Source organism: Meriones unguiculatus, chromosome 11, assembly GCF_030254825.1.
Source record: "Meriones unguiculatus strain TT.TT164.6M chromosome 11, Bangor_MerUng_6.1, whole genome shotgun sequence".
Lineage (NCBI taxonomy): Eukaryota > Metazoa > Chordata > Mammalia > Rodentia > Muridae > Meriones > Meriones unguiculatus.
In genome coordinates, this window is record NC_083359.1 from 72,319,917 (window position 1) to 72,334,165 (window position 14,249).

A 14,249-nucleotide genomic window follows, 5' to 3' on the forward strand; every position below is an offset into this window, starting at 1 on the left:
TTATTTTTGTTGCTACTTCATAACTGTACTTTTACTACTGTTATGAATTATAATGTAAATATCTGTTTTCTGATGGTCTGAGGTAACCCTGGTGGAAGGGTCTTTAGACCCCTAAAGGGATCACAAGCTACATTTGAAGGTATTTTTTAAAAGATTGAACATTTGATAACATGTTACTTAAATTTATGAACATTTGACATTTTATTCATTATTAATTAGAAAAGTAACATAAGCCCAAAGTTTTAATATTTAATACGTTAAACAAATAAGTCCAAGTACTTCTTGTTTTATTGTCACAAATGTGAGATTGTTCTCCATCTGTATGTTTTTGCTAAACATTTCACATTCACAGATGTATGCCTGAAGGAATCTGACTTTTCTTAACTGTTAATATTTGTGCAGAGGACTTGGGTGTGCAGCAATTATAAATTAATCTGCCTCTATAATAAATTCTGCAAGTTTAGAAAGAGCTTTATTTGAAAATTGAAAAACACCATGACATTGTTTATTACAGTGTCGCTTTCTGAAAGCAACATCATTTCTCTTTCGTGCTCATTTAATAATGTTCATTTTGAGGTAATAAAAGAGAGGTAAGCCTCACACATTCACATGTCTGTTTTCTGTAAGGTAGACCCTCACACAAACACAGCCCAGATACTCACTTGCCATCCTTGAACCAGTGGATAGCAGGGAAGGGCGCGCCTCTGACACGGCACTGCAGGGTGACGTTGTGGTTGAGAACAACAGAGACTTCATTTGGGGAGCTGGCACCGATTATGCTGGGTGGAACTTAAAGACATTTTGTTAGAAAGTATATAACTTAGCACAAAGGCTTTGGGAAGAACTGGGCAGTTAGGGGTTATCAAAGTATTTCAACAATAGTTTAGTGTCAGAAACAAAATATACCACGGTAACCCCATTTCACACCACCCTGTGTGCCCAAATGTCAAGTTAAAAATCATTAAAATGGTTTAATGAAATTTTGTTAGCAGGACAGTTATCTACAAGGATAATGACAGAACAGAAGTCATTCTGAAGCACAGTACACTCATGAGCAAAACTCATGAATGTAACTGAGCAGTGCGGTTCATATGATCCAACGCACTACTGATGTGTAACTAAGATAATGAATGACACGGACAAAATCAATCTCATATAGCTCAAAGTCCACAGACTGCGCCATGTCTACCTTAGCCTTTTTGAAGGACGCCTATCAAAAATTGGTACGAGTATGATAGACAATATGAAAAAGAATGCATTCACTCTTTTCTCTGGAATTATACCAATGAGAGTGCTCATGTATGATTCTCTCACCATCTAACCCCACTTTCTTTCTGTATCATGTGGTCTGGTATTCATCTTCATAGGGATTCATGGGGGAGAGAAGTACAGAGTGATAAGATATTTATATAAAGACCACTGCTGAGTGAAGAATGGGTCAGATCAGTGAAGACTAGGTGCAGGAGGAAAGTTAGAGGCTATTTTGATGAAAAATGACTTCACTGTGGAATGGAAAGAAACTGATATTTAGGGAGTAGACATAGAAGAACATGGATACATTTCTGGAGAAAGCAGGGGAAAGGTAGAGATGCAGGTCACTCAGAGACCCCAACATTTACTGAAGAAAACAGTCCTTGAGATCTTTCAGTTTGAGATATCACCACGGTATTCAATAATACACAATGATGATATTCAGGCCAACATGCTAAAGAAACATGGGCATCGTGGCACATCTCTGTAGTCCCAGCAGGAAGGCCAAGGTATGAAGATTGAGAGTGTGAGGTCAGCTGGTGACACTAGTGATACTCTCTTGAAAATAGCATAGAAATTAAAGAAGTAGAGAAAAATGTAAAAAGATAGGAAGGGGAAGACTAGACAGTTTTTCCTTGTGCTCAAAGAATTCTCTGAGCTGGAGCTGAGCATTTGGGAGTCAACAGCATACAGATGGAGTTCATGGAGGGAATGAATGTCAGGAGAAACAATGTCAAGATGAGTGATAAGAGAAACTGCTGAGGTTGTGTATATGGCCTGTGGTTAAATATAAATATGACTGTAGGAAAAAGAAACAGAATGTAGTTCTGATTTCAGAGAGAGTAAGGGAATTAATTATTTTATATTGATGTATGCTAACTTTTATGACCATATCACTTCTAGGCTTCACTTTTACTATAAACACAAATTACATGCCTATTTTGATAACAAAATATTGAAAAGAGAGAAAGTCATTTGTCACAAAGCGGATTTAAAAAAAAAAGGGAAATGTCAAATATAGCTTTACTAAATTAAAAATTAAACCAGCGGCAGCCATTAAAATTATTTGCATCATAATCTCCATGGTGACGACACACTTTCAGAATTCCCATCCTGCCAGGAAAGTCCATCCCGTTCTCTCAGGCTGCTTTTGCCCTGATTACAACCAGGGCGGATTAGGCTCCAGTATGCCATGGAAACGGATGCATGACCTTTTCCATTTCAATCATCCTACTAGCTTCAGGAGGCACCCACATCCTCATCACATTGCACTCTGTCTGACAGCTACCTACGGAGACAACCACTTCTCTCGCTAGGTCCCTCCTAGTGAAGTACGATTTAACATTGTGCCACTTCTATGTTCACGGTGTCTTGGGTCAAAAGACATCTTTATATTATAAATGAGTAAATTTAAAAACAACCAACTAAAAGAGTGATGTAAAGGGTATTTCTCCTATCAATTTAGTTTTTCAATCTCTTTATTTGGTCATACAGTAAGAAATGCATCTAAGATGTAGATTTTTTTTTAAAGAGAGGTTTTTCCTTACCTAGTACGCTGACACTGAAGTACTTCTGAGCGGTGCCCGCAATATTAATTGCTTTGCAGGAATATTTTCCTGCATCCTCTGCAGATACTTTAGAGAGTTTTAGTATCTTCCCATTGTTCATGATCTGAACAGTACTGCTTTCCATCACCTGCATGGGACAAATACTGTCATTTCCAATGCTAATAAAACGTCATAGGTAGAACAGAAAAGTAGTGTTTACTAGTATTGAGAAGAAATTCATATTTGAACAAGTTTTTTCACGTACAGAGGCAGGGAACTGTCTATACTTGGCTGTCTCTGTTTACCTGGATATCGTCCTTATACCACATTATGACAGGGGATGGAGTTCCTTCTACTTCACAGTAGAGACTGGCCAGCTGGTTTACCAACACGGACACGTTGGTCACCTGTTCTTTATCTTTAATTGCTGGTGGAACTGCGAGAGAGGAATCGTGACTCGTTAGTCTTGTAACCAACAGTAGTTCCAAGTGTCTCTACAAAGCCCTTTAGAAGGAAGTGATGGCAGAAAAGCTAGTCATACAAGCACATGCTTTCTTATAAAATGAAAAGTGTCAGCTAACACATTTACAAGTAGAAACTCATATGTAATGTTTAATTTTATGTCAGAGTTTTAAGTTCAGGATGGAATGTAGGATAACTAAGGAAGAATGATTTCACATATTGAAAGTCTTAGGGAATCCGTTTAAGTACCATACATAGTACTCACTATTTGACTAGTGGGAGTAAATATCACAGTGTCTATGAAAGCCACAGTCAATAAAATCTAAAGTTTACCTACCCCCACAAGATGACACAGGTATAAAATTTTTATTGAAAGGTTAAATAGTTGAAAATAACTGGTAGCAATCTGAACGCTTATTACATTACAAGCACATTAGTACAATGCTCAGAGGCACAATACTAATACATTAGCAGAGAAAAAAATAAATCTATGAGCTCGTCAGTGAGATGTTTGTTCTGTAGAACAGCTGGAGTCCTAGGATGATTGACAAGACACTGTTCAATGAAACAGCCTGGGCATAGAGAGTGGGCATAATATTCTATCATGTGTGCTCTTGTCACAAAGTTTTTACACTTAGTCGTGCCTTAAGAACCTCTCTGAGAAGCCGCGCACGGGTGTGAAAGTGATCACTTTGCTCTGGAGAAGGTCTGACTTACCTGGTGAGCAGGGTTTCATGCTGCATCTTTATCTCCTATTTAAATTTTGAGGGATGCAAAGTCTCAACGAAAAATTGCATAAAATGTTGAGTATGAGCCAATTTCCCATCTTCTATTTGATATTAATATAACATATTCACATTATGTTAAATAATAATACATGGATTGAATGATTTAAATATGCAAGACTTAGAAATGGCCATATCTTTGGGCTCTTTGGTTCTAGTGTTTTACTCTACACTTACCATGAACTTTGAGGTTGTACTTCCTTTCTGTGGTCCCAGCTTCGTTGGTGGCCACACAGACGTAGTCACCATTGTTGTGTGGAGCAGCAGAAGCAATTTCCAACAGTGTGCCATCTTCCAAGATAGAAACACCAGGCTCTTGCCCTGTCACCTCTCTACCGTTGTGTAACCACTTGATGGTTGGTTTGGGAGTACCTAAATAAAAATTAAAGCCTTTTTATGACAAAACTAGAAAAAAAAGGTTAAAAAAAAAGTAAAATACATTAAGAACAGATAAACTCGGGGTGGAGAGATGGATCAGTGGTTAAGAGCACTGTCTGCTCCTCTCTTCTTGCATGGAAGTGACCTATAGATAGAGCACACATATATGTAAAATAAATAAATAAATTTTTGAAAAAGAACAGATAAACTCATTGCTATGACGACGATATGAATCCTGAGGCACTATGCCACTTTCAAGATAAGAGTGAAGAGTCTACAGCTAGGGAGTTAGTTAATGACTCCAGTGTCTGATCAGTCTACAGAGTTGTGGCTCTAGTGGATCAAAGTTGCTTTTATTCAGGAAACTCAGAATATAAGCAAAACACTTTTACTTGTGAGTTCACTACAGTGACTAGAAGTGAAAAAAAATGTGCTGTCATCAAGTTGACAAAATATGTAGGGAAATGAGAATGAAGTAAAGATAGCAAACGCATGCTATCATTGTAGGAATATACCAGGAACCAGCCCAACCAAACAGAATTTATAAGAAATGTATAGAAATTGTGGCCTGTAGATTTTGGAAAAGGCTGTTTAGTAAATACGAGAAACTGCCACTGCCTACACATACTTTTCAATATCTTATCTGTTCATCAAAAGACAAGAGTTCAATTCTTTAAAAGAAATTGATAATGCAATAAAAATGTTTTCTGAATTTATTCATGAATAGCAGAATAAATGGAAGTAATGTGTTTACAGGTCAACTGATAAAATGTATTAAATATTTAATAAATCCAAAGGAGATTTACAGACAGAAAACCAATAACTGGGATGTGAATGTTTTATTTAGCAAAAATATAAACAGCACTATTCTAAATTCCTTAAAGCTTGATTAATTTCTATAATGAAGATAAAGACATTAAACAAAACCAATATGATTTTATAAGATGTTGTAGGAATCACTACTCAGATAATAAACTTATTAAAAGTAGTATGTACAATCCAAGACAAGCCCCAAAAGATGCCAGAACTATATGCAGTGTTCTAGTGAAGCTAAGCTTAATATTAATTAATGAAAGTGATTACAGAAGGCATATTTATGAGAGCAAAATGTAAAAATCAACATATTTAATCTTGATCAGTGTAAGATTTTGACTAATGTGGTAAAGACAATAAAGCTGAATTATTCCAGCTCTCTTCATGTTCTGAGGGAAAATAATAGGTTATAATAATTTCCTTTTATCCCACTATTTCCTTGTGAATATCAATCAGACTTTTCAGTTAGCATCTATTGGTGTGACACATGAAAAGTAAATGGGCCAGCCAAACAAAAGAAATCAGAGCATTGTCTTTTACTTACAAGTATTAGAATAACTATTATCAAGACAAAATTTATAATGAAGACAACAGAAAGTGGGCCAATGAGATGACTCACTGGCTAAAAGCCCTTGCTGGGAAATCTGATGACTGATTTTGATCCCCAGAATCCATAGTTGGAGGAGAGAGGTCACTCCTCAAAGTTGTCCACACACCAGACATATAACACCACCACCAACAACAACGATAAAATAAAAGACAATGAAAAATCATCTACCTACTTTTGAATGCAAGAACTATACTCCAGATGAAAATGAGGACCTAAGAATTCTTGGTTTATTTGTGGAAATAGGGTGCAATGCAGAATACTGGGGCCATGTCACATGATTACATTCTGCTGCCCATGCCTGTATCCCTGAGTATGACATACCTTTTGCAGGGCATGGAAATGCGATGCGCTGATTGACCAGTCTTTCTTGGAATGGAGTATTAAAGGGAGGTTGCAAGTCTTCCACTGTAGGTGGTTCTAGGAGAAAAACAAACACATTGCCTCTGGCTTTCCAGGACAGTTTCTCATTCTGATTCCCTTACTCTTTGGTCAACTAGCAATTTTCTGCCTTTCTGCTGTCTCCTGACAGATGCTTTTCTCTGTCGTTTAATCATGTAGTACCATGTATGTCCCATGTCAGTATCTTCATACCTTTACATTCCTACGTAAACATTTACACTCTTTTATCCATTTTTAATAGGTTTCTTATAGGTATACTATTATGAAAAACAGGCCCACTTGGATTAATGTCCCACACAACCTCTGTGCAAAGTCTGAAATTATGTACCTCTGAGATTTGTGAGAATAACAGAAATGTTGCTCTGTCTCCTTTGACTCTGAACATAGGCACTTAGTAAGATTTGTTTGGTAACAAAGAAGCTAGGTAAGATCCCAGCTAGCATCCTAGAATCTCACTCCTCAGGAACTGTGGTGTCCTAATTATTAAGTTCTAAGTGCTATACGGATACACAGCCACCTGCTTATCTTTACTTCCGCTCTTCATAGTGGTGTTCCCTCTGGCTGGGTGAGACAGAACATTTCCAGTGACTAGTTCCTGCCAGCCAGCAAACCCTCACCCTAAACTCTACTTCTTGAGACAATGAGAGCATCAATCCAACCCACTTCCCAGAACAGTAATTTACCCACTATACTTTTTTCTTTCTCTGTGAACCTTATTTCTTTCTTTGCTTGTTTTATGTATACTCTAGGACAGCTCAAGAAAGCAGGGGATTTTTGTCACTACTTCATCACCATTACCTAGAACATGACAGATATTTGGCCCAAACTTAATAACAAACCTCAAAAAAAAAAAAAAAAAAGTCCAACAATAGAAAAGCGGTGACCTGTGACCTCTCAGGGATCGGATCAGTTGAGCCGAGGGATGAGGTGAAATGCTACTCCAAGTAGCTCCAACTGCATTTTCTCCCAAACCAGGAATGCTGGGTGGGTCTTTTCCTAGGACCACTTCATTATATACAATGGTGAGTTTAGTTTTAAAAGTAAACAAAAAACATCATTCAGGCGTAGCAACAGTAATCATTTGTTTGCTTCTGGATAATGCTCCCTTCAAAGCTAAAGTTCTACGTAGAAATCTCCCTGAAGAAACCAATGATTGCATACCCTGTGTAGAGTTTGGGGGTCTTGTCCCACTCCTCATTTTCATCCTATGAAAACATATGAAGATATGCTTCTTATGTCAAAACCCACCTTGGACTTGCAGTATGACCTCTGCCTCATCACTACCGGCTATGTTCGTGGCAACACATGTATATATGCCTGCATCTGAGATACCAGCTTGCTCAATGCTCAGCATTCCATCCAGGTTGCTAGGATGTTGCATGGGCCTTCCACTTTTAAACCAGGTGATCACAGGAGGTGGAGACCCATGGACATTGCACGAGATGTCCACTCTCTGGCCAACTTGGACTTTTATGTGTCTAATTCCATGCTGGATTTTTGGAGGAACTGGAAATCACAACTTAGCATTAATCATCAAATATTTTTAAACATGAGCATGCACACACACACACACTCACACACACACACACACACCTCTGAAACCTCCTTAACAAGAAGTCACACAGAAAGAGTAGAATAATCACTTAATAGCTGTGGATATAGAGCATGCCAGCAAAAGCATGCCAGCAAGCCTCTTGAGGACCATTTCTTTAGCAACAAAGGCAAAATTAACTATACAGGCACAGTATCAGTATACTGCAAGAATTATAGGAAATGATAAATACAATACCCCTAGTCCTGAACTTGATAGATACTAAGCATTTAACAAAAGTGAGTTTCCCTTATTTTGTAAGTGATGTAAAGTTAAAAGCCCTTTCAGGACCTCTATACAGTCAGAGCAAAACAGAAAGCAATTCTCTCTGTGTGTTCAGGTTTTATACTCTTTTTTTTTTCAGGTTTTATACTCCTCATGGAAGACAGACATTAAGAAAATGATCCTTATACTTTTTCCTAATTTCAGAGACAAAAATTATACTCAGTTTCCACTGTATCACTGAGATGGTGTCTTCCTTTTAATAATGTACTAATGAACCTTTATCAGAACACTAGAAAAGAACCTTTGTGTACTCTACACTCAAGTTGAGCCACTAGGTTCTGATTAGAACTCAGGCAATGTAACTCTCTAAAAAGCCCCATTCCCTAGAGTATTCTCTTTAATTTAATGAGTACTTTCTCAGGTTAGTAGTCACAAACTATTCTAAGTTTGAAAATATTAATGCCATCATTTTGTAAAGAAGAAGAGGGAGAAGGAGAAAAAGAAGAGAAGAAGAAAAGAAAAAGAAGAAGAAGAAGAAGAAGAAGAAGAAGAAGAAGAAGAAGAAGAAGAAGACGACCAAAGATAAGAGAGGTTAAGTAAGATGCTTAGTGCCTGAGAGTTGCTAAATGATGGTACTCTCTTCTGATGTCAAAACTAGTTCAAGGGGTGACACTGTCATGACTGGTCTAGAAATGAAGCCAGGTTAATAACATCTCAGACAATTTCCTCTGATATTTAGAAATCTGATATGGAAAAGAGGGAAGTTATTTGTAAATGGCTAACAAAATTTTCAGAGTAAATTAAAGAAAATGGCAGATTTACAACTCAGAAATCTTTAGCCTACGTACAATTGAAGGTTCATTAATTATCACGTTGGCTTCACTGCGGGCCAGTGGACAGAGCTACCACTGGCTGGACTTTCAATACTCACCATAGACACTTAATTTAACAGACTGAGTCACATTCCCAGCAATATTTGTGGCAACACAAAGGTACATCCCACTGTCTGAAAGGCGAGTCTCCGTGATCTTCATTGAGCCAGAAGGGAGAAACATGTGTCTAAAAGGAAAACCCACACCTCAGGCCATGGAACATAAGACTGCAGACAGCCCCTGCACAGCTGCACTTCAGTGTGAAATTATTGTTGCCAGCAGCTTTTGAAACAGCTCTTAACACATATCCATGAGCCACAGAAATGGAATTTTCATAATTATTTTTTGTATTCCGCATGGTGCCATTTTAAAGAGAAAATCAGCTTTCTTTTACCTTTAAATCTAACAGAATTGTCTTAACTCACCAAACGACTGTACATCTCTAAGCTTTGGTAGGTTTCACCTACTGAATGAGCAAATGTGTCTTGTAGAATTTTCAAATGATTTTGAACATTTTTCTTCTTTTCTAGTTTTTATCAGCACGTTACTAAACACGCTAATATGTTTAAATATATGTTCTTGTATGTATATAAACTATTTTGATTATATTTACCCCCATTACCATTCTCTTAGCTCCCTTCCACTCTCAACTGTTTTTTTTTTTAAACTAGTGGCCCTTCTATTTTCATGTCTTTTTGTGACTCAGTGAACTTACTAGGGTTACTCACAGGAAGGTAAGCATAAGGGTTTTTTTTTTTGGGGGGGGTGTTTTTTTTTTAACAGAGGCATTGAGCAATGTACCAGTGACATCATGAATGAAACACCTTTCATTTTATTTTTTGCAATGCTTCAATGACCAGCAAATAGGCACAAGTATACCACACTCACATGAAGTCAGCCCCATAAAAAATGGAGATCGCATTTCATACCCACTGAATAACAGAAGCATTTAAGCCAGTCAAAGCTGTACTTTCATTAGGAAGTATGGGCTGGCCCACTCCATCCTGTTAGTGGAAAAGAAATGAGACACCTCCCCCCCACCCCCCCCACCCCCCCCCCCACCCCGCGAGGAGCACAATGGGCAGCACCTACAAGACTGGAAGGAGGAATTTTTCTGGACTGGAACAAATTTGACTGGAAGAAGGAAAGTGTAGTTCTCTGTTACAGGTTCAAAAACACCCATGCACGTGCATGCAAACAGACACATTAAAAGTTCTGAAAAGAAAGTAATTCAAAAGAAATAATAAGCAGACCACAGGGTCTACCGGGAGGGTAATGGTAAAATGAACAGCAAACACATGTACACAGTTAGCATGAATATGCTGACTCTATGTGCCTAACAGTGAATGTGTGTAACACGATAAAGCAAGGAGGAGAATAGTGATAACAGTGTATGTGAGAAGAGCAAATTAAAAACGGAGAAGGAAAACAAAACTGAAAGTGTCAAAACAGTTTTGGGAGCTACTCAAAGATGAAAGGTTGCACAGGGGAAGAAAGAAAAAAAATTCTGACTGGGGATGGGTGCAATGGAATTGCTTTATAAGTTAAACACTCTATATTTTACTTTGTAATTTCCAGTACAATTATTTCAAACAGTGAGTAAAATTAGGTAACACTGTTCCTGTTATTTTTAGAAAAATAGTAGTAGAAAAGTACGTTCATATACTTTCATAGCTTTTCAATTATATGCCAACAAGCCTAACAAACAATAGCTAGCAGCTATAATTACTTTTTAGAATGATTTATTTTTATTTTATGTGTGTGAGTGTTTGGATGTCTGCATGTGTACCATGTGTGCGTAGCAAGTCCAGAGGTCAAAGGTTTGTGACAGAGACTCTGAAAGTAGAGGCACTTATGTTCATGGGCTGCATAATGCATGTTCTGGAAATTAAACCTGGGTCCTCTGCAAGAGCAGCAAGTGCTCAAAACCCCTGAGTCATCTCCCCAGGCCGTTCTATCACAGAACTCTCTCAGGTAAGTATCATACCATGTACAAATAAAATACAGGAAATTCAGAGATGTCTCCTGGAAAAAAAAAAATGCCAAACACTTAGGTAAGTTTTAGGCAACAAGGATAAGTTTAAACTTGTATCTGGATGGCAACAATTGTTGTGTCCCAAAGCCCTGGCATTCTCCTATCTGTGTCATTTAGCTTATAAATTACATCATCTCAGTGCGCCTTTATTTATGGACAGATTTAATCAAGACGATTTACAAAACGAGCTAATGAAAGTCAAGTCCTGCACATGACAGTGTTCCTTGTGTTTTACCGCCTCTCTGGGAGTAACAGAAGTCTGTGTACTGTACACAGGGGGCCGAAAGAGCCTCACATGCAAATCTGCCCTGTTTCAAAAACTACCTAGTAAAATACACCAGTGGGAACTTGGCAAAACTGTCTTGGCATTTACAGCCTTGGGAAATGATGTGCAGGGTGTACGGAGCTCAGATGTGCATGTCAGTGAGCTCAAACACGGCCTACATTTTTATATATTTGCAAGCACTAAGCGGCGCCATCCCGGCAGGTTACACTCCCTGTGTTGCTGTTCATCATCGCTCTCCTACCTTGGAGAAAATGGAGAGATGAGTTGGCCATCCTTGGCCCAGGTGATGATGGGTGGGGGTAAGCTTTTAGCTTCACAGGGAAGTGTCACCTCCTCCCCAGACAGGACAGAAATCTCCACAGGGTCATCTTGAGACAATCCTCTTTGGTCCCCAAACACTCTGGGTCTCACTAAAATAAACACAGGTCATGGAAGGGAAAACTGCATTGAAAACAAAGTAGTTTCGTTTACATTAAAATGTAGACTTCTAACGCTCTTGAGCAATTTACAAGAAGATGTTGATTCCCAAGATTTGAGGTATATCTAAAATATCATATGAATACATTTCTAGAGAGAGCTAAAAAGAAACGAGGAGCCACCTTCCCTCCTCAGTAATTTCTTTTAGCACTGGCTGGAGAGGTCAGCAGAGATGGTTTCACATCTGTCCAGAGGAGCAGTAGTCTCTGGAGCAGAAGACTGCTATCCAAGAAACAGCCAAGGCTTGGCTTGGTAAGGACTTTGAACTAATTGCTACTCTGCAAAATGTTGAATGTGGTAAGGATACATCTTGGGAAAACAGCACAGAAGTTCTCAAAAAGCTTATACAACTACGAATCTGCAAATCAGAATCTAAGCAGAGGTGGTTTTGGTTGGCAATGAAAATAAAAATGTGTCTCTGTTGAGATGTCATCAGGTTCAGAGAGAGCTTCACGTTGAGGGTACCATGTCTGGGTACCTTACTGTGGAAGAAATGATGAGATTTGGTCTGCATGGGATATTTCAGAGGAAAACCTCCTCTGAGTGGCTCTCACCATAGACAGTCAGCTGCACCTTCCTCTTGGCATACCCTGCGGCATTGGTGGCTGTGCAGAGGTACTCCCCACTCTCCTCACTTCCTGGGGACACCACGTACAGACTCCCATCAGCCCCTGAAGAAAACTTGGCACTGCCAGTTGAAATCAGCTCTCCTTTCTGTAAATATAACAAAGCATGGTGGGTTTTTTTTTTTTTTGTATATTTTAAATCTATATTTCCAATACATTATTTTTATTTTTTATTAATTAATTCAATTTGTATCTCAATCATAGGTCCTGCCCTCTTCTCTTCCCAGTCCCGCCCACCCTCCCATATCCTTCCTCCTCCTAGTTCCTCAGAATAAGGGATCCCCCTATTCAGACACCCCAGCTCATCTATTCATGTGAGGATTGAGTTTGTTTTCTCCACTGTGGCCTGGTAGAGCAGTCCATCTGGAGGAAGTGATATAAAAGCAGGTAACATAGTCCATGTCAGAGATGGCTCCCACTCCCTTGACTATTGGGCCCACATAAAGCCTAAGATGCCCATCGGGTACCTAGAAGTAGAGGACCTCAAACTCCAGAAGGTCCTGCCTCTGTCTCCTTCGGCAAATCCTACCACCTGCACCACCAGAACCATTTTTTTTTTAAGACAATAAAGGTATCAATAACTTTATATTTGGAAGAAGAGAGAAAAATACCTCCAAGGGGTGAAAAACTGGATTTGAAAAATGCTAATTAGAGCAGAGTTGTTTATAAGAGAAATTGGGTAAAAAGTGCACTAGAAGGGGATTCCTCCATGCCAAGTCATGCCCCCTCTACCACAGAGCCACCTAAAGGACAAGGATGGCATAACCACAGCAGGGGCTAATGGCACCACCACAGCCATCACTGTGCACGACAGCAAGGTGATCTTAAATGCTATGTGAGTGAAGTGTCTTAACACTCACACAGTCTTATCAACAGGCACTGTTGGATCCTTCTGTTTCCAACTCAGAGCCCTACAGCACAGAGACAGGGTAGAGAAACATGCCCCAGATCATTAACTCAATCAAGAGGTAAGCTGGCCTAGAACCCCTGTAGTTAGGCCCTTCAGTCAATTCTTATCTTCTGTGTTTGGCCACTTAGGAAGATCTCATTCTTGCATTTTCTTTAAAGAGAACACTCCTCCATTGCTGATGGGAGCGAAAACTCGTACAACCATTTTAGAAAAAATTCTAGCACTTTCTCAGAAAACTGGGAGTAGCCATAACCCAACACCCAGCTATACCACTCCTGGGCATACACCCGAAAGATGCTCAACCATACAACAAGGTCATTTGCAAAACCATGTTCGTAGCAGCTTTGTTCATAATAGCCAGAATCTGGAAACAACCTAGATGTCCCTCAACCAAAGAATAGATAAAGAAACTGTGGTACATTTACACAATGGAATACTACTCATTAAAAACAATGAATTAATAAAATTTGTAGGCAAATGGCTGGGCCTAGAAAAGATCATCCTGTGTGAGGCAACCCAGACCCAGAAAGACACACATGGTATACGCTCACTTATAAGTGAATTTTAGTCACATAGTACAGGATAGATATACCACAATGCACAGACCTCAAGAAGACAAGTCTGATGGGCATCTTAGGCTTCATGTCAGCCCACTAGTTTGGGGAGTAGGGAATATCTCTGACACAGACTATGTTGCCCTCTTTCTGATCACTTCCCCTTATGGGACCTCCCTACAAGGCTACAAGGGAGGAAGATGAACCCAGTCCTCATGTGAATAGATGAGCTGATGTGTCTGGGTAGGGAGGCTCCCCTATTCTGTGGAATAGGGAGAGGGGATGTGGGAGGGTGGAACTGGGAGGAGAAGAGGGAGGGTCCTATGACAGAGGTGTAAATTAATTAGTAAAAAAAGTGTCACATTTCTGCAAGGTGCCACGCACAGTGCAGTTTCAGGCTTATTTTCATTCTAGCAATTGTGTCCAGG

The 14,249-nt window shown here is 39.1% G+C and overlaps 1 protein-coding gene across 1 annotated transcript in view; it reads right to left on the minus strand.

Moving 5' to 3' along the window:
* Positions 1-14,249, minus strand: part of Hmcn1 (hemicentin 1) — a 450,870-nt gene that overhangs the window by 197,949 nt on the left and 238,672 nt on the right. Inside the window, exons 21-29 of the mRNA XM_060364433.1 lie at positions 12,286-12,445; positions 11,496-11,664; positions 8,993-9,120; positions 7,494-7,751; positions 6,168-6,263; positions 4,223-4,417; positions 3,104-3,234; positions 2,799-2,946; positions 663-789 (exon numbers count right to left, since the gene is read on the minus strand). Coding sequence (XP_060220416.1) covers positions 663-789; positions 2,799-2,946; positions 3,104-3,234; positions 4,223-4,417; positions 6,168-6,263; positions 7,494-7,751; positions 8,993-9,120; positions 11,496-11,664; positions 12,286-12,445 — 1,412 coding nt within the window. The remainder of the gene's footprint in view (positions 1-662; positions 790-2,798; positions 2,947-3,103; positions 3,235-4,222; positions 4,418-6,167; positions 6,264-7,493; positions 7,752-8,992; positions 9,121-11,495; positions 11,665-12,285; positions 12,446-14,249) is intronic.